The sequence below is a fragment of the Phalacrocorax aristotelis genome, chromosome Z, assembly GCF_949628215.1.
Source record: "Phalacrocorax aristotelis chromosome Z, bGulAri2.1, whole genome shotgun sequence".
Taxonomy (NCBI): Eukaryota; Metazoa; Chordata; class Aves; order Suliformes; family Phalacrocoracidae; genus Phalacrocorax; species Phalacrocorax aristotelis.
The window spans coordinates 76,198,731-76,223,252 of record NC_134311.1 but is presented as its reverse complement, the minus strand read 5'-3'; the positions used below and the strand labels follow the sequence as shown (position 1 = coordinate 76,223,252).

The 24,522-nt window shown below is 39.3% G+C and overlaps 1 protein-coding gene across 1 annotated transcript in view; it reads right to left on the bottom strand.

Moving 5' to 3' along the window:
- Positions 1-9,398: 9,398 nt before the first annotated feature.
- The window catches only part of PIK3C3 (phosphatidylinositol 3-kinase catalytic subunit type 3), an 80,975-nt gene continuing 65,851 nt past the window's right edge, over positions 9,399-24,522 (bottom strand). Inside the window, exons 24-25 of the mRNA XM_075078209.1 lie at positions 15,499-15,624; positions 9,399-10,137 (exon numbers count right to left, since the gene is read on the bottom strand). Of these exons, the coding sequence (XP_074934310.1) occupies positions 10,123-10,137; positions 15,499-15,624 (141 nt within the window). The 3' untranslated portion in view covers positions 9,399-10,122. The remainder of the gene's footprint in view (positions 10,138-15,498; positions 15,625-24,522) is intronic.

The following is a 24,522-nucleotide window of genomic DNA, read 5'->3' as shown; positions in this document are numbered from 1 at the left end:
CTCAAAAAACACTTGGGGCCAAACTGTTTAGTAATCAGAGGGATGGAACACCTCTCGCATGAAGAAAGGCTGAGAGAGCTGGGATTGTCCAGCCTACAGAAGAGAAAGGTGTGAGGAGACCTTATTGCGGCCTTCCAGTACTTAAAGGGGCTTACAAGAAAGATGGGGACAAACTTCTTAGCAGGACCTGTAGCGATAGGACAAGGGGTAATGGTTTTAAACTAAATGAGGGTAGGTTCAGACTAGATATAAGAAGACAATTTTTACAATGAGGGTGGTGAAACTCTGGCCCAGGATACCCAGAGAGGTGGTAGATACCTCAGCCCTGGAAACATCCAAGGTCAGGCTGGACGGGGCTCTGAGCAACCTGATCTAGTGGAAGGTGTCCCTGCCCATGGCAGGGGGGTTGGACTAGATGATCTTTAAAGGCCCTTCCAACCCAAACCATTCTGTGATTCTATGATTTTGTTACTGACAAAGCTTGGCTATCTGCTTTTTGCAATCCAGCACATGGCTTCATGGTGTGGAGTCAGAAATTCACAGGGGTGCACTACTGTCACCTTAACAATAACATTTTTTCTGACTGAAGTTTAGACATTTCTTTCCAACTCTGTCCTACATAATGGTAAGCTATCTGAGTATCTTAACTGTTTGTTCTCCTCCAGAAGTTATCTGCTGCAGTCTAGCAGGCTGACTTGAAGAATTTCATTGGGTGCTTATAGAGTTTGGTTTAACAATAGTTGACAGTTCTTCTTACTTTCATTTAGAAAACAAAACCCTCATTTATTTCTGATATTTTCAGGTTGACCAAAGTGAAAAATGTATGAGTTATTTCTAGCAGAAGACATACGCTTCAGAGGTATGCCCCTTTTCAGAGGGCTCCTCCTGTCTTCTATGCAGCAATCTAATGTCCCTTCCCATTTTACAGTTAATTTAACTATCCAGATCCAGGTATATTACTTACATGTGCCTTTTCATTTGGGTTTGGATTGCTGGTTTCTTCCATAATTATTTGTATTATAGGAATGCTCAGAGATTCTAGATCACTGTGCAAACATAACAATATGATCCTTGCTCAGAAGAGCTTCCAAATTTAAAAGGTCAGGAGAAGACAATACAGATGGATGCAGCAGATGAAATACAAAACACTTGGATCCCTGAAGCTAGATATATAGGATTTAAAGGAGACTGGATAAACTGTTCATACATACAAAACGGCAAACAGCTGGCGTGATATCTATGGAGCACTGGGATCAAGTCTCCTTCACTGTGCCAGCAGAAATTCACTGTAATGATTTCAAATTCAAGTAAAGCTCCTTTCTTATATTATTTAGATTGAAAATAAATGAATAAATAAAAAGAAAGTAGCCTCCTTCCCACCCTCAATCATGCTGGATTTCATGAAATTAAACAAAATAAGAGGGGAATAATCAATAAGATCCTCAAGAGACATTTGAAAACTGCAATATCAGGATAAATTAATGTTTAACTTCAGATAATTCATGCAAATTTCTACCTTTAAAAAGTAGCATCTTTCCACTACCAGGGAATACCACCGGTATACCACTATTTTAAGCTTCACAAAACACCTGAAAGCAGTTAAAGAATAGGGATCAGAGCAAGCACATCTGAAGCCTAACTACCAAGGCAATAGGATGCTACAAGAAGATTTAGAGCCCAAAGCTGGGCATAACAGAACAGCCAGTTGATTTCCTAGGGCAATGTAATTATCCACCCTATGATTTAAGCTTGGTTCATGTGCCTAGTTGTGTGATATACATTTGACTCTGCTCCAGCTTCCAGGAAGATAGCATTTCTGGAGGGTGGTACTCTGCTGCAACATCATCCACTAATGAATGTAGGTAAAAGCAGTCTGTCTTCTTGGGACACCACCACCTCCTGTGGCTCTGCGGTGAGACCTCTCATTCTAGTTAAGTTTATGGGCGTTTGAATTGGGAAAAGTATCTCAGTGTTCAGTGACAGGGCTGTACTCCTAGTGCTTTACTATATGTGAAGCTCTGAACTTCTGCAGGAGTTGGGCTCATGGAAATAATCTTTTCAAGGCAACCAGCTGGATGAAAACATGATGGGATTAATGCTTTCTCTGAACATTCCTGTACCTATGACTCCTATCAGAAAACAAATGTATGACCATGCAGCCAAACAAATTAAAGCCTAAATGTGATTTTGTTGCACACTTAATCCACATCTCACAGTGAATTCCACTGCTTGGAGAGTAACATAGTGTCTGTATGCCAATGGCTGTGACCTCCTCTTAGAGAAGGAGATGGTCTAGTGCCTTGAACCTCTCCCCTGCCAATGAGTAGGCCCTCAGACTCCCTTAAAATTATCCAAACTTCCCGTGACTGGGAGACCCAGCTAGGGATGCCCTCTGTTTGGCCCTTGCAAAGAACATGCCAGTACTGGAAAACAGAACTGCCATGCCTGTAAATACCTGCACCTAAGCTTCCAGCATGGTCCATGGAAGCCTACTTAGTACAGTCAGTGAAATCTAATAATTTCAAAGCCAGCTCATCCTAAAGTAGGCATGTAAGCCCTGATTCAATCTGGCTAAAACTAAGCACACAGTGCCATTTGAAAAGGCCTGGGGTAGCCAAGACCTCCAAGGCAGGCTGGCAGATATAATATGGAATCATGGGTCACCTGGGGTGACCCAAACTCTTCTAGAGCAATAACTACAGTCCAGGAGGAATACTGGTTAGATGTGGACCTACCTTAAACAAACTTCCTTCAGAAATCCTAACCTGTGATCCAAATATCACAATATAAAGATAAGGCTGCTGATCCTTACCTGCTTGCCTGGCAAGACAAATGGGAAGGAAGAGATTACTCAGTAGTTAATCAAGGGAAACAAAGAACTGAACAGGATCCTGTAGATACTGCAATCTACAGGATTAGAACATGCATACACCTGGCAGCTTTGATATAGTAGGATTAATTGCCCCAGATCTGTGTCTGTGTGGTACCAACTGCAATGGTCCCAGGTCCCCTTTTCATGCTCCTGTATTACAGTAGAGTACATTGTGTAAACTGTAGGAAGTATTTGAGCCGTGGCTGCATCTTCAGATACATTCTAGTCCAAGGTTGACACTCTGCAGTCACAAAAATTAGGATAGCTGGTCACCCTACCACCACACTTGTGCTTGCCTACTACCAACCTTTGTACTACTGCCAACACCGTGACTGAAAAATGGCAAGCTACGATAGTAATGCACTAGAACTGGATATGCAAAAAGCTGAGCTACAAAAAGAACAATCGTTATGACTGAACTAAAACAGCTATTGAGGAGCACTAGTAGGTACATAACCAGGGATATTAGCAAGGGCAGCAAAACTATGAAATAGTGGTAAAATATATGCTAAGTAAGACTTTTACATACATACATAATGGTGATGTAAGACTGTTCTGATTTACGCTGTTTTACTAGTCTTAAATGAGTTGGTCTTCCTGCTTATTATATAGCTCTAACTGTAAATGAGAAAATAATCTCTGGAACTCATAATTCTCAGTTGTTATTGTAGACACCCATTTACAATACATATGGTGTTAAACTAGAAAAAAAGGTACAGCTTTTAGCTACCTTATGGCTATATTGCTTCATTGAATAAACTAGTTTATCTTTTGCAGCATATTAAATTAGGATCAGGTACCCATTAAGCCAGATGACATGGATGCAGAAAACATGGACCCTGACAAAAAGGCCGGACAATGTGCCTTGTGGCTCTTGCTTGCTGAAGCTGAGAAACCGATCATCTTATTTTGCTGTGTTTCAGTTAAGCTTTCTTTTTGTATGTACAGGACTATAGAATTAGTTAATGAAAGGAAAGAAACATTTTCATTCTCCCTATTTTTACTAGTTTTCTAAGACAGAAGGATGGAGAGAACTGCCAGAACAGTGTTTGACAGGAATAGGAGTTCCAGCAAGTACATTTCTTCAGGCATCTTTCAACTGTAACATATGGAACAAATACAAGCCAACAAACCCAGGCTGAATGCAAAATGCAATCAAAATGCACCGCAGTTTGGCAGATTACAATGTCATTTCCCAAATACATCTGAAATTAAAGCCCCAAGCTACGGTACTTCTTGTGTGAGACAAGTTAAAAATGGGTCCTGCACCACTGCGATTACAGAGCTGGGAGGGAAATGGGAGTTGAAAAAGTGAAAAATCTTCAAGGGCAATGGACAAAAAAAGCCACAGCCAGGACTGCAACACTGAGCATCTCGGCCATTATTTCAGAAGTAGCGTCTGTCAAATTAGAAACAGAATGGGAGCTAAGACCTGTCATCTCTTGTTTGCAGGGTACGATGCCACTCACCACCTTGTAATGGTCATGTTGTTTGCAACTTGGAAAAGATAAATGCAATATGGCCCAATATCCTTGAAAAGATACCACCTACAGGTTTTAGTAAATTGTGTGGACTAACCACACAAAATACCTCCTAACTACATAACCACATTGTTTTTGTCCATTCAGGATTTCAACAAGTACAGCTCTTGCAGTAGCCAGCTCTCCACCGTGTATTTCCTTTTTAAAACGACCTCATTCCAAGATCTGCTGCTGTGTTCTCCCTTGGAAATTCCCTGAATTAACTTCCAGTTTAATGTTGCCTTGGGAGAACCTGGTCAGAGACCTCAGCTGAATCACTCCCTTCAATAACTTCCTGCCATGCATGCTGCTGTCCTCACTCGAGTTTGGTGAATGAATCATAATCATTAAAGCATCAAAGATCTCCCCTTCACCTCTGCTGGGTCAGAAACCTTAGTATCAGTCAGTCACTGCATCATCAGACCTGAGTGTCAGAAGGGAAGCAGTTATCCACACAAAAATGGCTCCCAGCAGGGGCAGCCAAATGGGAAAAAAAGCGCCCAAGTTTAAGCTGAAATGGAAACTGCCTATCTCAGGGAACAGACACTGCCACTAGACCAGTTGTGCTTTCATCAGAAATGTCTCCCAGGTATGTCAGTCGATGATGATACAGCGTTAGAAAGGTGGCAGACAGCTGACTGGAGTGAAACAGTACAGCTGACATCACCAGATATAGGGGAAAAAAACAATGTAGTATTTACTGGAAGAAATAAAAAGCTCTGCCCCTGTCCTGGGGATACAGTGCCCCTGTCAAGGGGCACTACAGCACCAGCTAGGCAAGATAAGTAGGCATGTCTCTATACCTGCATGCAGACATGGAGCTTTTTATTCCACCTAAAGTTCAAAGGGAAGTAGTTTGTGAATGGTTTGTTAACAGCAGAGATTTTCCCTAATTAACTCCCATCTTTCTCAGCTAGAAAACTCTTTATATATGACTGTGCCAGAAAAGAAACCTATTAAAAAAAAAAATTTTTCTTTTGGGTTCTTCACTGTCTGATCAGCAAGAGATGTTATATTAAACAGACATGGGAGAGAAAAGCCTTTGGATACAATTAACTTCACAATCTGATTCCCAGTGAAAGAAGACACACTGACGAAAGGACTACACAGAAAGTCTTCCTGTTTTATAGATCAAGGACAGATGAAGCAGTTTGTTTGACACTGTAGAATGTGTTTCTGTATGATTTACCCATTACATATTCCAGTTAATGTCTAAGCACCTAGCAAGATGAGGAAAATGCCATCATCCAGCTCTCACTGTGAGTGCTACGGGCTGGAGCAAACAGAATAGCTCACCCATGGAAGAACTGATCCCAGAGCTCCCCAGAGTCCCCACACTGGCTCAGGGCACCCCTTCACACAGCTTTACTTTCCCTGCACTGCAGTTTATGAATTGAACATCCTCTTTGCCTTTAAAATTGTCATCTTGTGATCCCTCACCACTGATGAGTGGGATGGGGAAAAAGTAGGATAAACATGTTTCTGTCAAGGGAAGGAATTCAAAGTGGCTCTGTTAAATTTGCACAACATCTAATTGCGGAGAGGTTTTATTCAGAATTTTAGTACCTGCCTGTGATATAACTTAACCCACTTTGGAAAGCACCAACCCACACACACCTTAACTGATTAATGCCTACGTGCAGATGAGCTATGAATTCCTCTCCAAGGAACATTCCTGCCATTTCAGGTTTGGACCCATGCAGGTGAATCACTTCCCTGCTCAATACCATAGAAGCAAGGGAGGTAAGGTATTTTACCCTCCAAAGTAAAGTAAATTTTACCCTCCAAAGTGAAATTTCTTCTCCCCCAGCTGTGATCCTTCTAACTCACAGATGCTTGGAAGGATATGAGGATACCAATACTGCACTTTAAGTAGCTTCACCATTACCAAGAATCATCATATCAGCTGAAGAGGTCACAAAAATCTATTTTAACACAATCCACCTGCAATCTGTTTTCAATTACTCCCTTAAGACTCCTTAAATGTACACACTTCAGACACCTCATAATAACCATGGTATTTTACTATCCACTGACAATACCAGGTCTTGTGAGTAAAACCTGTGCTGACTACAAAAGGGCGGACGTTTAGCTGTACTACCTCTTTGCTGCTACCCTGCTCTGCGAGGTGTTCAGATTCCCATTCTCTGTTCCTCCTTCTCTTTTCCAAAGCCATTATCCCCCCCAAAGCCATGCAAAAGTACTTTTTTTTTCAGATTGCACACAAGAACAAAGCCAGGTAACTCTGTAACAGGAGCATTTCTTGCCAAAAGGATATATGCCTTTTATATTCAAGCGAAGATCCCATCCATCCCTCTCTCCCACCCATTTCCCGCACTCCCAATACTATTCTGGCAATTACTGCTTCTTGCCTAAAAAAGGAAAAAAGATGACTATGCCACTTTCTGCTCCTGAAGCACTGGCAGTTGAAAGCAACCAATGACAGTGTACAGGTAAGGGAGAAAAAGGAAAAAAAAGATGGAAAAATATCTTTTGCCTCCCTCACCCTCAATCCTAACAGGAAGATGACCAGATGTTCCAGAAAAAAACAAAATCAGGATGAAACCAAGATGTTGAAAGGCAAATAAAGCTCCCACAAGCTGGATTTATAGTGCTTTTTATCTCTAGTTATACAAAATACAACTGCTGGGTACAAAAAGCCCATGGCAAAACTATTTTTGACTATTCTCTTTCTTTTTCTCCACAATGCTTCCTGGAGAGACTTAACAGGATGACTTTTGACAAGACATTCTGTGACACAACTGGTACAGCTTCATTTTCTACCAACTACCGCATCATGCTTTGATACACATGATGGAGCTCACAGCCTCACTCTATGTAGAATTTTGTGTGTGTATGTGCACCCCGTGTAAGCATACACACAAACATGTGCAGGGTAAAACTGCTGTCTGACATTCCCTAAGGACCTTCTTCTGGCTGGGGATCTACCTTTGTGAAATATGTAGGAAATTCACCTTTAAGATTTATACCCCTGAAGTCAAAATTCGTAGCAGTTATTCAAGGGATGTGGCTAGAGACAGTCACGTAATATGCTCAATATTGACTGCATAGAGATATCAAGCTGTGGTAGGCAACCTATTAAACATTCTTACTGCAGTTAGCCAAAGCTTCAGACTAACATATCAGGAAAGAAAACCTTTCATTAAAAACAAAACCGCTTATTCCCCCAGTTTTGTTTTACTTTAAATAGATGATGCTGCACGAAGTGCTAAGAGCCGTCAGATTTTAGAATATAGAGTCAGAACTTATTTTGTATACTAGGATTTAAAAAAAAAAACACAAAAAACAAACTATTGATATGTGGAGTTCTAAGAACCATTTTCAACAATATTTGGTATTTAAAGTAATAACTTTACTTACATCTAGTACCTTTTGGCAGTCCCAGTGCTGTCCTGTTCTTCACGCCGTAAGGGTTCATAGGAGCTGGGAACAGAATATGCAGATCATCCCCACACCAGTCACTAGTTCAATCAGAAACATATCCAGCCTGCCAGCATTCAGCTTGTACATGTTCTACAAAATTATTTGGAAGATACACTGAAAAAATATGCAAGGTCACTCAACAAGCAGAAACGCAGATGAACACACTGGTTAGATTATGTTCCACTGACTCAGGCAAGCTTTTCTTTTTCTGTGCTTGAGGTTCTTTCTCCATATATAAAGTGGTCAGTGATTTACAGTGAAGTCAGGGTCCTCCTAAGCCTTATGTATCACACTCGGATTCCATTTGGGTTCACATGCTCAGATTTATAACTGACGTAGTATATACTTTTAATAGGTTGTTGTGTAGTCCAGCATATGAACAGGTTATTATATTAATTTCAAACCACATAGTGAACAACCATGCATTCATTTGTAATGTGTTCATAAAAGTTACATTTAACACTTTATAAACCTCTCTGCAAAGTGGAATGTGCTGTAGGATCAGGTTGATGATGTCTTTCGGGTTTTAACAAGGAGTCATCCTTGCCTTGTCTGGTCAACTGGTGCAGAGCAGCTCGTGCTCATATTCTTCATAATTAGTCTTGGGCAAGGGGAAGAGTTTTTTTCAAAATAGCTGGAGGGAAAGTCCTAGAATACGTATAGTGGAAAGGACTGGGGATCAGGACTGAAGAACTTAGCCAAATGAAGTGTGGCTAAAACATACAAAGCAAAAAGTTGTGAGAGTACCTAGGATGCCCTTTCAAAACAAATTAAAAAATAATATTTTTTTGGCAGAATTTTCCATGCTTTCAAAAATATAACACAAAGTACTGTATAGAGAAATTCATGGGAAATGGAGGCAGTAGAGAAATACGTATTTTTGCCAGATGAAGCAAGACCAAAAAAAAACCTGTAAGGAAGAAATAATTGCTATTTCTCAAAAAAAAGAGTAAACTAAAGATAAGAGGTACTATTGTGGCTCCTCTGGGGCATTATGTTTTGCCAGCTAACATAAGCACTAAGTAATTAGGGTAATACAGTTCCTCTAAGCCATACATGCACGGGAAAAAGAAGGGCTGAATCAATGTTGTACTTAACTAGCAAATTTGGGTAATATGCTGAAATAACGAAGGGCCCATCACAGCCCTAGTGGACTTTCCTCCATCAAAGCTCTTCTGGGGTTTGCTAGCAAAAGAAGCACAAAGAAAGACTGACTTACAAATACCAGTCATATCCAGATTCAAATCAGTCCTCCTTATCTTTATAATTGGGAAGGATTTCTTTGACTTAAATTACTATCAAAAAAATACAGTAGTATAAGGGCACCTTTGAAGAGATCCACACGTTTATGAAGAGCTAATTACATTGTGCTGATCATTCAAAACAGATTCATTATGAACTCAACATGTGGCACAAAAGTCATTTTATGAGTGGCCTTATTCCTGCATCAAGTGAACTGAGAAGTGAAAATCCTTGCAAAAAGCTGAGAGTTATTAAGATAATCCTCTAGCATGCCATGTCTCGGCAGGTAAGATTAAAAAGACAAAACAACACCTCAAGACTGCAAGAACAGAGAGTTTATTAGATTGAAGAATATATTATCACCATACAGAAAACCTTTCGAGTTAAAGTGTGAAATACTGAACTGCTCACTGTGCGTCCCAGTTGCTGAGCCTGTTAGTGGATGGCTTAACTGGCGGCTGTCAGCTGGCTAACTGATCAGCGCTTGAAGATATTATTGTAAGCGGGTAAGAAATTATTTTCCTTTCTAAATGATAACATTGCCCAAGGTGGGGAATAAAGGACATACAAATTACATTTCAAACTTACTCAAAAAACAACGCTGGTGGGAAGAGATGACCATAATTTTGTGTTTTTTTCTGCACCAAGGAACTGTAGCCTCGCTGTTGTAACTTAATACATATTCATGCTCAGCACAGCAACGATTTCTTTTGCTAAATAAGAAAATATATTAACAGGTACAAGAATTTACCATCAAATCCACCCTCCTTCAGTTATCTTTGGCTTGAGAGTAAGTTGCTTACAAAACCTTGAGGCTCAAATATTTTCGCTGGAAAGAAATGTTACAGCATCTAAGCCCCAAGGACAGAACAGCCTTCAGCGAATCGACTCTCAAAAAGGTTCTCTACTTCTTGAGCTCTCAATTCTCCGTACTGCCAAACCCATAGCTTTTGCCTTCCAAAATTGTTGCGTGAAGTCCACAAGGGCTTGAGAAAGTTTCTTTCTTGAACATTTACTTGTTTCCAAGGCAGGCAGGCAAAAGACTTATTTTCTCCAGTACTAAAAGAAACAAAAACACACAGCACAGCATTTATCCAACTTGGTTTGCTCTCAAAGAACAGAACTTATGCCGGAGTTGAACTCTGCTGTTAAAAATATGGTGAAATGCCTAAAGGCAGGCGGTTTTCACAACCCTGCAGGAGAACAAACAGCATGGAAACCAAATCTGCCCCTTGACAAATGGTTTAATCCAACGTACACAGCCCTGCTGGTAGATGTTCCCTATTTTATTTTGGCATCCAACAGGAGGAAAACAGAAGCCCTGTCTTGAGGGAGAGGAACTACAGTTGCATTCTGGGATGCAGTGGCACTGGGACCACAGCTTGGAGATATCCTAGAGCCACTTAACACTTACAGCTCAGTTTGAGTTTATTCCTGAACAGAGAGCAGCCAACCATTAGTACAACCCCAAACGGTACAGCTACCTTTTAGGTGGGATGCTTCTCATCCCCCAGGCTTTTACTTTTTTAATCACTGCTTAACATGAGCCCTGAATGCAACTTACTTGACCCATAAATTTATAAGGGAAATAAAATGTGAAATTAGTCACTTCAACTGGAGATTGTTTCCTTCCTCTGCAGAAATAAATAATGCTGCTAAAATGAAAATGACTCTCCAGACAGAAATGGCTATCCAGTCTTCATTAGTATCAACTAAAATTAGTAGGTACTTTTTCTCCTCTTGATCACTGTTGTACAACACCATTAATTTACTCTAAATATGAAATTTGTTTACTTTTGAGACAACAGTTTTCTGATAACTGTTAAGACAAGTACTACTTAAAAAGGTCTGTAAAATATTTGTTAATAGATGAGATGCATTACAAACTAAAGGCTTCATAACACAGCTTTGAGCTGAACTCAATTTACAGTATTATTACAATAGAACAATACCAAGCTGAAGCCAAAGTATCTAGATTGCTTTATCCAAGAGCTTTACTTACCGCTGAGTGACACAGAGAGCTGATACACAACAGGTACTGTAATAACCAACCTTATTAAAAAGTTCTTAACTGCTGCAGCAGACAGCACAGATTCCTTGTTGGCCTATTTTGGAGGTAGTAAGAAAATAAGTATCTATCGATAAACAAGAAAATAAGGCTGAAGGGCATTTACATCGAAAAAGTGCGTGGCATTAGGCCAAAATCTGCTGCTTAAGCCTGTGTCATAATACCTGTGTAGGTTTTTTTTTTCTTTATACATATTACTATTAAGAGCAAGGGTACTGGAAATTCAATGCAGCATTATACATGAACACATTGAAAGCTTCAACTGGCCATTGTGCAGCATGACCCCTTTACAGCAAGTTCAATGATGCATTAATTGTTCATTTGTTCAACAATTTACAGACTCTGTGAAGACTAGCAGCAAATTCTTAAGACTGCCTCAGACAAAAAAGAAAGATAATGCTTTTGACGAATGAAGTACTAAATATCAGTAAAAATTGTCACTTGTATAAAAAGAATAGATATTCATTACATTTTATTTTCAGGGATTTTTTGGGTAAGTTGTTTTTTTTTTTTTAATATATAAATAGAGCTCAGATTCCTAAGACTTGTAACTGCTACTTAATATGTGACTATTCTTTTTGTCTCTTCCTCATACTTAAAAGCGTCCAGTATTCTTGCAGGGGGAAGCCTGCAAGTGTAATTATTTACACACCATGAATGAAAGCACTACTCTCAACTCCAAAACTAGAGGAAGAATCAATCTTACATCACATGGAGCCAAGAGATGCCTTAAACACTTACAGAGTAACACGTGACTGTTTTCATTTTAGGCAGCTAGCCAATCCCAAAAGCAGAAAGGAAAGATAAAGCACATATGTAGCAAGCTGCAGCAGTGCATGAGGAGAGCTCAGGGCCTCAGGAAAAACAGCCCAAAAGTCTCCACGCTGGAACCCATCATCAGCCAGCCAGAGAGGTACAAACCCTGAAGTGAGACAACGGGAGCAGTCCTCCATTAGTGGCTGTCACATCTGCTTATCTGGTACCCAGAGTGCAATGCACATGGGGGGCTTGCTTTTTAACTCCCAAAATAGGAATGGAAGATGCAATCTGTGCCTCCTGCTGTATGTATCAGCCCGTTGCTTAGAACACCAATCCTGGGAGCCAGAAGCCCGGGGTTCAAATCCTTGGGTACTTTTAAATATTTTGAACAAATATGCCCTGTGATTTTAAAAGCAGTTGTAAGTGCTGAAGAAAGGTCAAGCAAGAACAAGTCTGAATGGAAAAAGAAAAGGTCACCTAAATTGAACCTGTAAACTCTGACTTACTAATATAGCTTCACAAATGCAATAAAAATTATCTGGGAGAGTCTGGCAGTCACCTAAAACCAATGAAGTAAAAAAACATGTCTTAAAAAAAAGTGACTGTCAGTATGTGATTGAAAGGTCTACACACATATTGGAGGCACTTAAAATTTTAATCTTGAATCTTTTAATGGCTTTTTCTTTTTTTTTTTTGAATGCCCAAGGTAGATGCTAGGTGTTTTTCACTTTGTCTTATGAAATCACCATCCTCCATCCTATGATCAAAGTAATCCATAATGAATGACAACAAATTTTGCGACATTTTCATATGACACTCCTGTTTTTCGCATCATGTAAGAGATCACCTTTATTAAATATACATGCAGATGGAAATGACATTTTTGCTTCTTACCCTGCATTATAGTGCAATTCTTCAAAATAAAAATTAGGTTTGCAGGAAACAATGAGTTAGTTGGAATACCTTTAGCAAAATGGATAGCCATAAGAATAGTTCTCCCTAGTTTCTGGCAGAATTTGATCAGTCTTTTGAAGAAAGAATCAATAAAAAAAAAACCTGGGATACTGACTGGCTTTTCAGATCAGTTTCATTTTTCCTCTCAATTACATTTCTTGTCAGGAGTCTAATACTTAAGGGAAACAGTGTAATATCTTAAGTCCCTGATAAACACAAACTAAATATGTCAGATGGCTCTAAGGAAAAAAACATTGTAAATTCAAAGAAGAAATGCTTTTGTGAATACAGTTTTACTCAACATGAGAATTAAACATTTTCTGGTCTTACTGTGGCTTTTAGTAAGACAGCACACATACATGTGGTTAAACATCTCATTCTGCATAGTACAGCAAGGGTAAATTTTAATAAAAATAGCGAAGACAATAATCTATCACCACCCAACACCATTAGCAAGAACCAGATAGTACGTGAGGGTGGATGGGACCTCTGGAGATCATTTAGTCCAACCCTGCTGCTCAAGCAGGATAAAAAACAACCAGTTGCTCAGGACACTGTGCTGTTGGATTTTAAGTATCTCCACAGATGGGGATTGCTGCCTTTCTGGGAAACCTGTCCCAGTGTCTGGTTACTCTCACAGTAAAAAAAACCGTTCTTGATGTTTAGATGAAGTTTCCTGTCTTTCAGTTTGTGACCACTGTCTCTTGTCCTGCCACTGGGTACCACTGACAACAGTCTGACTCCATCTTCTTTACTCCTTTCCATCAAGTATTTACATGCATTGAAGAGACCCCCCTGAGCCTTCTCTTCTCCAGGCTGAACAGTCCCAGCCCTCTCACCTTCTTGTATGACAGTTGCTCCAAGTGCTTAATTACCTTTGCAGCCCTTTGCTGGACTCGCTCCAGCATGCCCATGTCTCTCCTATACCAGGCAGCCCAAAAAGGACACTGCACTCCACATGCATCTCACACAGCACTCAGCAGAAGGGAAGGATCAACCTCCCCCCACCTGCCAGCAACACTGCCTAATGTGGTCAGCTAAGCTGGTCGCCCTTCTTCGCCACAAGATCACGCTGCTGCGTCATGTGCAACTCGTCCACCAGAACCTTCACAGGTTTCTCTGAAAAGCTGCTTCCCACCTCGCCACGTGCCCTCCTTGCCCATGCTTGTGCATGGGGTTAGTCTGCACCAGATGCAGTACTTGGCATTTCCCTCTGGTGAACTTCATCAGGTATGGTCATTTCCCCAGCCTGTCAACGTCCCTGTGAATGGCAGCAAACAATTCTGGTGTATCAGCTACCCCTCCCAGTTTGGCATTGTCTGCAAACTTACTGAGGGTGCAGTTCGCCCCATCATCCAGGCCATTAACAGAGACGCTAAAACAATTTTGGCCTCAGTATCAGCCTTTGGAGTACACCATTAGCAACTGGCCTCCAGTTGGAGTTTGTGACACTGATCACAACCTTCTAATCCCAGCACACTGGCCAGTTTCCAATCCATGCCAGTATCCATTTCTCTAGTCTGTATTACACTGGTTTGTTTATGAGGGTATTACGGAAGACAGAGTCAAAGCCTTGTGAAAGTCGAGGTAAAGAATACCTACAGCTCTCAGCCAGTCCACTGAACTAGCAATTTAACCTTAGGCAGCTATCAGGCTGGTCTGGCATGAGTACCCTTTTGTAAATCCATGCTGAGTGCTCTCCATCACCTTGAATCTATTCTGCAGGTACAGAAGCCATCCCTCCTAATACCAGAAGTTGCATGGTTCCAGCCATCACCATACTGGAAGCTTTTATCTCCTAACACAATGAGCACAATGCATTCTTGCTCCTCCTTCAATGCAGCTGGAGGTTCAGGCTCTCCTACCTCCAAGGTTCTGGGGAAGATCTGGTCAATCTCATTCTTGGCAGCACCGATACTGTGCAGTTTGCTGACCTCCTCCCACAGCTCCTTTACTTGGTGATGTAGACAACCCACTGCTGCACACCTGCTGCAAGCAGGGACCCCAACTCCCATTGCCCCAGAAAGAGGTCTCAGCCATCCCTACAGCCCCCGATCTGAAAAACTGCATTCTCCCTCAGGAACTCCATCTGTGCTGGGGCCTCTCACATAGGGGACAGCTGCTCAGGTAGCTGCTGGGGACCATGTTCTGTGGTATGCTGTCAACACTGCAGAGGATGTGGATGCCAATTATGAGCAGAGTTCCTGGCCCCTTCTGCACACCCTGCTGTGCCAGCTGCTCTGTCTGTTAATGATTCAAATAACTAGCTGCAATGCACAGTTCAGGAAGTCTAGCAAAGGTAGGAAAGAAAGGAAGTTTATCCTCACTGATTTACTCTGGGAATGAAAGCTAAGGAAGTTCTGGATCCTTCCCGAACTCCAGCTTTCCAGTTGGCAGTTCTTCCCCTTGGTGATACAACCAGCTACATCCCACTTAGCATGTTTGCTAAAGTGCTTTAAAGAATTTTCTAGGACACTAAGAGCTTGCTTTTCAGTCCTGGCAGCAAGAACACACTTTTAACTTGTTGGAAAATGAACTAAATGATCATAAACAAGGAAGTTAAGTCTTGAACTTACTGCTCACAACCTCTCACCTTAGATAGCTTTCACAAGATATCCCCAACTGAGAAGGTATCTCACCTGTGCAAACTTGTGTATCTGCTCCACCACAGCTGCAAAGAGGGCATGGACACTTTCATCAATTAGACTCTGCATATAATGGACAGCTTCTTCATCAGACAGGTCCAAACGAAATTTGTCCTGCACCTGGAATAGGGGTGGAGATGACAATTTAATTCAACTTAACAGTTAAAGCATACAGTATTCTATCTGAACTATACAGTAGCAGACAATTATTTCAGTATGAAAGTTTAGCAGAGAATCTCTCTTTTACTTATAGTTACAGCGGATAACTGGAAGTTTACAACGTTACATACAATGCCTATTTGTAACTGTTTCATAAAAATGAGTATTTCAGTAAGCTAGAAACAGCCCCCTGCACTTCATTCCCCCAACTAGTAATTTCAAAGTTCAAGGCCAGAAAGTCAAAGAGAAGTGCCTGGACGTAAGAGTTTAAACAGAACTAAAATGCTATGAGAAGAAGATAAAATACTCAACACTTACTAAACAGGAATGAAATGCCACTTGAAAAAAAATACACAGCTTTGCATATTAAATACAAAGTTGGAACAGTCTGGATGATCCTAACAAATTTTTAAAGTATCTAAACACTCACTTATTTTAAGCTTACTTTCAAATAAAACTGTCTTTCAGGAACTGTAACACAACTAAGTCAAGAATACAGAATCAAAGGAAGGGGCAAGCCAACCAACCCTGTTAAAACCGACCTTTATACGGCAGGTGAGAATTTCATTAACTTCGATCATTTCTACCATCCCCATTCAGTTGGTTGGAGACAATGCTACCCCTTACACTGATTTTTTTTCTTTTGACAGCAACGTATTTTAACTGTTGTACCAATAATGCATTTTGCTTAGTACTTCCAATTTGTATATGAATTAAAAGCTGAAAGCACTATAATTAAGAATAGAGCAATAACATCTCTACTTTCCTATTTCAGCCTTGGCAAAGCCTTAACCCATGAATATTTACAAAGGTACAGTGGATGCCTTTCTATGAATTCCAGCTAATTCCATGGCAATCGTTCAGGACTGCTCCAGATGGCAACATCTCACAAGCACGGTTACCACAGACATTCCTTTAGCAATACTCATAAAATCTCTGTACATAGAACCGGCAAGACCTTAAGCAGATCTTTAGCAGGGTGGAAGAAAAAAAAAAAAGAAAAATATTTTGCTTTACAGGAGCCAAGTAAATTTTGAAGACATGCCTTATCCCTCACAACATTTATGAGACACAGATGCATAAATAAGCATTTTGGATGAGCTCGAACAATCTGATGGATGGATCTGACGAAGCGCTACATATATCAAAATATTTTCTAAGTTTTCTGAAGTGCTGGCTATGCAGCGAGGTCTGAATATAGGAATGGCAATTGTTCAGATTCTTTCTTAAAAAAAAACACAACTCACCACATATTTTTGGATAACAATGCTAACTTTAGGTGCTCAATTTGGGAAACCATTTGTGCTGTTTAAGACCTCCTAGTGAGTCCATGAGCTCTCAGAAATAAGGAGTGTAAGATCCCAGCATTCTAATCAATCCTATCCCCAAAGTTTAAAACTACTGGTTACCTTGCAATGTAGTGCTGATCACAATATTAAAATTGCCCAGCAAATTCACATTACTTACACAGTAACCGCTGCCACATAATCACATGCTTTATTCTCATAAAGGTAAACGTCAAATGATGTGAGCTCTTGTGGAGACCACCATATTAATCTATTTCAGTCTGGTGCATAATGAGCTAGGTAAAATTGTATCAAACAATTTTTGCATCAAGCACGTAACTTCTAGTTTATCTGAGGGAATCTATTTTATGGAGTTTATACTGAGACAGAACGTATCACATACCAGGTAAATTGTTTAAATGATTAATTGCCCTATTTAACAAGTGTGACTTATTTGTTATCTGAATTTGTCCAATTTCAATCTCAAACAGTTGAGCTCATTAAAACTTTTTACATTAAAAACTGTCCATCAGAAATCCTTCTCATGCAGGCAAATATCAAATGATATAAGTTGCTTCTTAACCTTCTCCTAGGTATGGCTAAGGAAACTGACTGTAAGACAGAATTAAGCCTTTCCTGAATATTTTCCACACGTTCACATTTTTTTAATGTGATGACAAATATATGAGCCAAATTATTTCAACGATAAGGTAATATTTGTGAGATAACTACCTTCTCTTCCCTTTTTGTATTTTTCCTATGCACCAAGGATACTGCATATGGAACCACCCTCTTAACGACAGGAAGATACTCAGAGATTTCATTTTAGTATTACTCTGCATTCTTTTCAAAGGCAACGTGTTCAAGAATAGTTCCCTTCAGTGGTACGATAAAAACCATATGAAAAGGTAATGCTGCTTCACTCCAAATACTGCTGTAATTCTGTGGCTGATACGTCTGAAGCAAGCATAAAGTGAGTTTTTCCTCAACTTCTCAACAAACTTCTTTTTGAGGGTAAGAAGTTGAAAGAATACATTAAGCCAAAGAAGTTCAAACTCTCAAGGAACCAAGTACCAGGGAAAGACTTATATAATATTAGCCTGAAATATCTTCTAACTTTTATCTTCATAACAAACATGATGAGACACAAATTTATTATCTCCTGAAGACATATTAGAAGTCTGACAGCCAATGAAGCACACAGTAGAATCCAACTGAATTTAATGGACTATTTAGATGTTCGCAATTACGCAAAAGCTTAAATACTTCCGCAAATTAGACCACAGACTTCTATTAGATCTATTTACATGCTTACAGAAAAGGTGATGTAATGAGAATTGCTAACTGCAGTTTCAAAAAAAAAAAAAGGTATTACTGTAATGGTCTTCTACACAAGTCTAGTAATCACGCACTTCAGCGATATTCTAATTTGTTCGTAGGAGAACTTCTCAGAAAGTCTTATAGATAGCGATGTTAAGTTGCAGCTTCATTCTAAGAAATTATTGACTATTTAAATCTACTTCCCACCTTCTCCAGGAACAGAATGGCACACTGATATATGTGGAAAGAAATTTACCCAGTTAGACCTCAAAATCTGTTTGCAATTAACAGCAGGATCAAATGCTGCCGAGTACTAGATCTATGCGGGAAAGTTTTTCAGCACTGCAATTAAAACTGACTGCAACCTAGCCAAGAAGAAATATGGCAAGATGACAAATTACCTCTTGAGATGCAACAGCAGCAACAAGATTAATATACATTGACTTATGGTTCTTATAACAAAACCAATAGTAATTCTTATTTCAAGTCTCTGAGTTCCAAAGCAAACCATGTATTCTGAAAGCCAGTAGTTTCTCACAGAGCAGGTGCAGTTAGGCACACACTTCTGCATGGTGTAAAAAAAAGAAAACACTGAATTTGGGGAGGGTCATATACTGATGAATACACTAATTCTGCACACTGAAGAAAAATGGCTGCCATGAAGGCATCAAAAATGTCCCACCTGAATTACTTAAGAGTTCTCACTTTGGCATTTAAATTAAGTGCATCTTGTTAGTTTAGGCATTAGTATTTATCAAAGAGAAAAGAAATAAAATTGATCAATCTGGTTAAACTTCTGTTTTGTTTCTAGAAAGGGAAGCTTTAAACCCCACAGTATACACACACATTGCTTTTGAACATCAGGTCTCAACAACAGAATTTGAATGTTTAAGGATGAAAAGGCTGGATAAAGAAATAGAGTCCATGAATATACTGACATTCAACGTCAAGGTTCCAAGGTGTCCACTTCCTATATCCCCGCACAGTGGATAGCTTAGTAATAAAGCATAGAAGAGCAGGAATCCATAGTTACACAAATCTGCATGACTAGAAATTTTATTATAATTCGGTTAAATTTGAAGTATCCTGTAAGAAAGCTACTGTCAGTTACGACAGAGCTTAGTTTTCAAAGGAAAATCAAAATGGGAAGAGGCCATAAAGATAAACCACAAGGGGCAATTCAGAGGAATATACAGGGGGTGAGAGTGAAGGGAGAAGCATTTAAGTGTAAATTACTTGGAGCTGAACTGATGAGAACAGAAAAAAAGCCGATCATCAATTGCTGCAGAATCACACAGAGGATGGGAACTTTCAAGCAACACTACTTTGCACCACGGTTATCCCATCTAAATGACAGTTTATCAACTACAGCTGAAACAGACTCAACAGAAAAGCACACAAGAGGAGGAACTGGGTACTTACTAGCTCCCTCACCTTTCATCAGTGTGCAAAAACAATACAGTAACAGATACAGTGGGGTTTTGGTGGTGTGTGTTTGTTTTGCTGTAACTGACATATACCAAAGGCCTTCACACATTTCATTACTGCTGCCCCATGCAATGAATTTCTCAGTATATGGAGAGATTGCAGATTAAAGCATTAACTGACGGATCTTCCTTTTTTAATGCAAAGATGAACTTATACAGCACATTTTTTAATATGGTCTAAAGCTGCAATTACTCATTTATAGCCTGGCCACAGTTTGCAGATACATTATTATGCTTTCTAGAATAGTTTAAACGTAAGGATTGAGGCACTAAGACAGGGGAGAGTGGAGGGTGAAATAACAAAAACAGGCATCAGTTTTGAGTAAACTTTTGCTGAAAAAGCTAAACAAACAAAACCACTAAAACCTCCCAAAAAACCTGAACACAAACACCCTGTGAGACCCCACTCAAAATTAGAATTAACTCCCTTTCTTCCTCTACCTGCCAAAACCAAACCAAACACCTCAACTCAAAACCAAGTGGTCACTTTATCCACCTGTTTATCCTATGATAACATAGCCTGATCAAAGCGAACGCTAACTACAATCCCACATCTTAAACTCTGGTGTAAGTAAAGGAAGTCCCATACCCCAAGTGTTGTTATGGGGAAGCAGAACATCATGAGAAATAAGACAGCAGTAGAAATTAAACTATTTAATGGAAAACACTGATATTTCCCACCAAAGAAAACCCTAGCTAAACACCAAAGAAAAACTGTTTTAAAGAGATAAAATTTCTAAACCTGTAAACTTTATGTATATTTACACCTTTATGTATATACTTTATGTATATTTACACCTGATGCGGCATCTCACTGGAAAAAGCGAAGATGTAAAGTTAACTGAGCAGGAAAGCGCATAATATCTACAGGACTAATGGGCAGTATTAATTGCTGGTAAACTTCCACTTCATTTTTGCTTGAAGCATCTTCAAGAAGAACTAAAAAGACTACTGTTTTCAAAATGGTATCAAACAGGTCGTATGAAGCTGTTTTCATAGAAAACTTCCAGTCTGGCCCACAGAGCTGCATGCAGTATAAAAATCTAAATGGCAATAAAGAGAAGAAGAAATACTCAAGAAAACCCTAAACATCATACTAAAAATTGCAGTTAAAGGTCTAAGATAATGGCAGGCCTGTGTCTTCATTCAGTTGACTGAAGCTCCAGGTTTATCCATCTCCCTTTTGGTATTTTGTATTCTTAGAAGTGTGACAGGCTTAGGATTGAGAAATCACACACAAACCTAAGCTGGGAATAGTGCTAGTGCAGGTATGTGCACTCCATGGCAAAGATCCAAGACTTTCACTTATGCTTTTTGCTCCTCAACCACAAGATTGCCCTTTCCCTCTCACCAAAGAATGGGTTTTTTGTTTTGTTGGTTTGTTTGTGGGGTTTTTTGTTGTTGTCCTCCTCAAGTTTTACCTACTTTACAGTATAGGCCATAATTATCTTTGTATTAAAATCAGGAATTTTCCTTTTTTACCACCAAGAATCTTCTCACTGCTAAAACATTACCTAAAATGGATTAGGTACTTAAGGCTCAAGGTTAATTTGGACTTTTTATAAATTCTGAGGAAGTTTTTATAAACTTCAGGACAGTATCCAAATCCATACATCATGAACATGTGTGCACCTGTGCTTCTCATAATTACTGAGGAAGGTAGTGATACATTGAGGTAACATCGCATATGAGAACCCTTTCTCAGTTCTATTTACTTTTCAGACTATTTGCAAGTCAGCCATTCTGAAGAGTGCTGGCTGCTCTAATATTTATTCTACCAGCTACATTAAGCAGCAATGCCTGTCTTTTCTATGACTACTAGCTACATAGTTTTATCACTCCTATATGGGATTGCTCATTGCAAAGTCAGCTACTTAAAGAGAAACTTCAGTGTCCTGTTTCACTGTGTCATAATATGTGTTGGATGTAAGCACCCTAACTACTAAAACCTCAGATGAAAATAAATTGATAGCCAAAAAAGAAAACAATAATATTTAGTGGGGGTTTTCATTAATATTTTTTATATTTTGCCTTATAATTGTTACCATCAGTCACCTTTCAGTGTTCATGTAGTAGAAATTGGCATTAAGTTCTTGGCTTAACCCTTAACACATTTGATCTTTTTCAGCAAAAGACTCTCCTGTTTTCCCTGTTGCTTGCAGTCGAAACAACTCACTGTACAAACTATTTACATACTTCATTTGCATGAACAATTTTAGCTGAAAACTATTCCGACAATAGCTTTCGTTTTCACAGCTTTGGTTTGAACAAACTGCAGTTTCTAAACAAGCCTGTGTAGGCTTCTCTAAATGTTTTTTTTAATAGAAGCCAGTAAAGATGTTAGTGAACATCTCTAAATTGAACTTCCATGAAATTAAGGGTTTCAGCTGCTGCAGTACACAAAGATGACACTGTTCCAGCTCAGAATTTCATCATATTGGCCAAAAACTTCCACTCAAATAGACTGCATGTTACAAAGCAACAGGAGCACAGAACATTCTCACACTCGGTTCATGTAGTGATTTTGAGGCTTTTTTTTTTAAATTTCAAAATGAATTAATATACATGCAAAATCAACAGCCTAGAAACAGAAAAGATGGGTGTGCAGCTGCAGTGTCATTACCCAAATGGGCAGAAAGATGAACATCTGCCTATGCAACATAAGCTCCATGTCAATGTGTCACTTTTGTAAAGAATAAGACTCCCCAGAGCAGCAAGCAAATATTAATACTGAAACAAACAGACTCTGACCAAGGAAAACTTGAGTTTATTTCTCCGATAAAAGTAAACAACTTCTTGGCATTAATAAATCTCAAAAGGTGGAGCTAGGAAACATTCCTAACAAATGCTTGCATTTTCAGTCAGGTGAAAAGGGAGACATAACCACTGCCTAAAAAGGCCAGTCAAGCACCCAATGACAAGTCCTTTCCTTTTCAATAATTTGTGAACTCAACTCTCAGGTGTCCATTGACTCCTGGAAAGGACAGAGGAAGGTGAAAGAGCACAGGGAGTTTCATTACAAACCAGATGAAGAAACTGGCAAAGTTAGCTCATTCTTAGAAAAAAGCTAGCTCAGAAACTCTTTCAGTATCTCAAGTTGCATTGTATCTCTGCTTCAGCTTTTCTACCTGTAGAACAAGAATAATTTTACTTTTACATGTTTAATGTAAAAGGAAGAAAAGATGTCTGCTCCCTCTTCTTGCTAGTTTCCAAACTTTTAACAAAAAGAATAGTATATCAAGGGGGGAATGAGCCCTGGTCAATGTTTGCACAGACTTAGAAACACACAGTAACTCAGTGTTACACTCCGTAAGAAGAAAATTCTCCACTCTGCTGCATGGTTTGAATCTAGCCTTTTCCTGTGTATACCCAAAGGTGCTATCAAAACTAAACAGGGCTACTTGTACAAACAGCAGTTACCTACTGCTTGCTGGAAGCCAGGTACTTGTGGTGTTCACAATAACCTCGCGTGTAAATGCAACAGTTGCAGCATCTTTGCAGCACCATCTTTTATCAACGAGCATCCGAAACACAGCTCTGTCAATCAGGACACCGTCCTCTAACGCCTGCTGAGTTCTCTGTGCACCAATGAATCACTGGTCCCTGATGTTTTCTAATTTAAAGGTCAGAATTGCTATGAAGGACAGATAGAAACCATCTGGCTGTCCTATAGGAAAATCAAAAGCTTTTTTTTGTTAGGAGGTGACAATGCTGAACACATCAGCTACACGTGAAGAGTGATGGTCTACCTCTTCCTTACGCAAAGCTAGCTATATAATTGACTCCAGATTTTAGTCATTACTACTTAAATTTATAGCAGTGGATAATTTTAAAAGCCCAACAATTAGCAATTAGTGTTGCAGCTGTGCTGGAAATAAAAAAGGAAATAGCACTGGCAGGGGGAAAAAAAAAAAGTGAGTGTGTGAAATCTTCATTTTATTATCAGTTGCACATTGTCAAGTCAACATAAAAAGATTTCAGCCCAGCCCTTTTCCTGAAAGCTGAGAAGTGGAAAAGAGTGAAGAGTGGAAAATTTAAAGGCTATTACCCCAGAGGCCACAGTAGAGGGAGAGGCAAGTTGAGGACAATCTTCCACTACTTTTCAATTTAATTTCATTTTGTGACATTTTTGAGAAACAGTGGGTTTTCAGAAAAGCCTAAATCAGATGGTGGCAGTAGGAGATGTTGCCATGAACTATGAGGCAAAGCACACCAGACTGACAGTTTTCTTTATAAATAGTATGGAGAGGACAAAAGGAGAAGAAAGGATCAAAAAGATAACTAATTTCAAGCTCTGCAGCTATGTTTTCTTGGTCAAAAATTGACAAATGTTTTACTGTTAAACAAAATACCAATTTCAAGAGGGTTCCTATGGTTTTGAGGATGGGGACAATTCTGTGTGGTTGGTAATCACTGTTTTCTGGGTTTTTCTATGGTGAAAAGCAGTGATCAAAGCTGGAGTGAGGGAGGAGAGTCACAAAAGTAAGCTTTTCTTACAATAGAAAGGTAGTAGGCAATTTAGGTAGTAATATTGGATATACATGCTGAAAACAGATAGCTGGCTAAAAAAAAATTTGTGAAACTTCAAAGAGCTTTTTTTTGTTTTCAGGCCAAATAAAACTAGCTAATTTTCAGTCAAATTTTAGGTGTGAGAACACATCATTAAGGTCAGCACTGATTTAATTTATGAAAACAAGTGTTACGCAAAGCAAATAAGAAAGTACTGTCAAATTTTGGTATGCTCTAAATCTGCATTGGTCAATGAA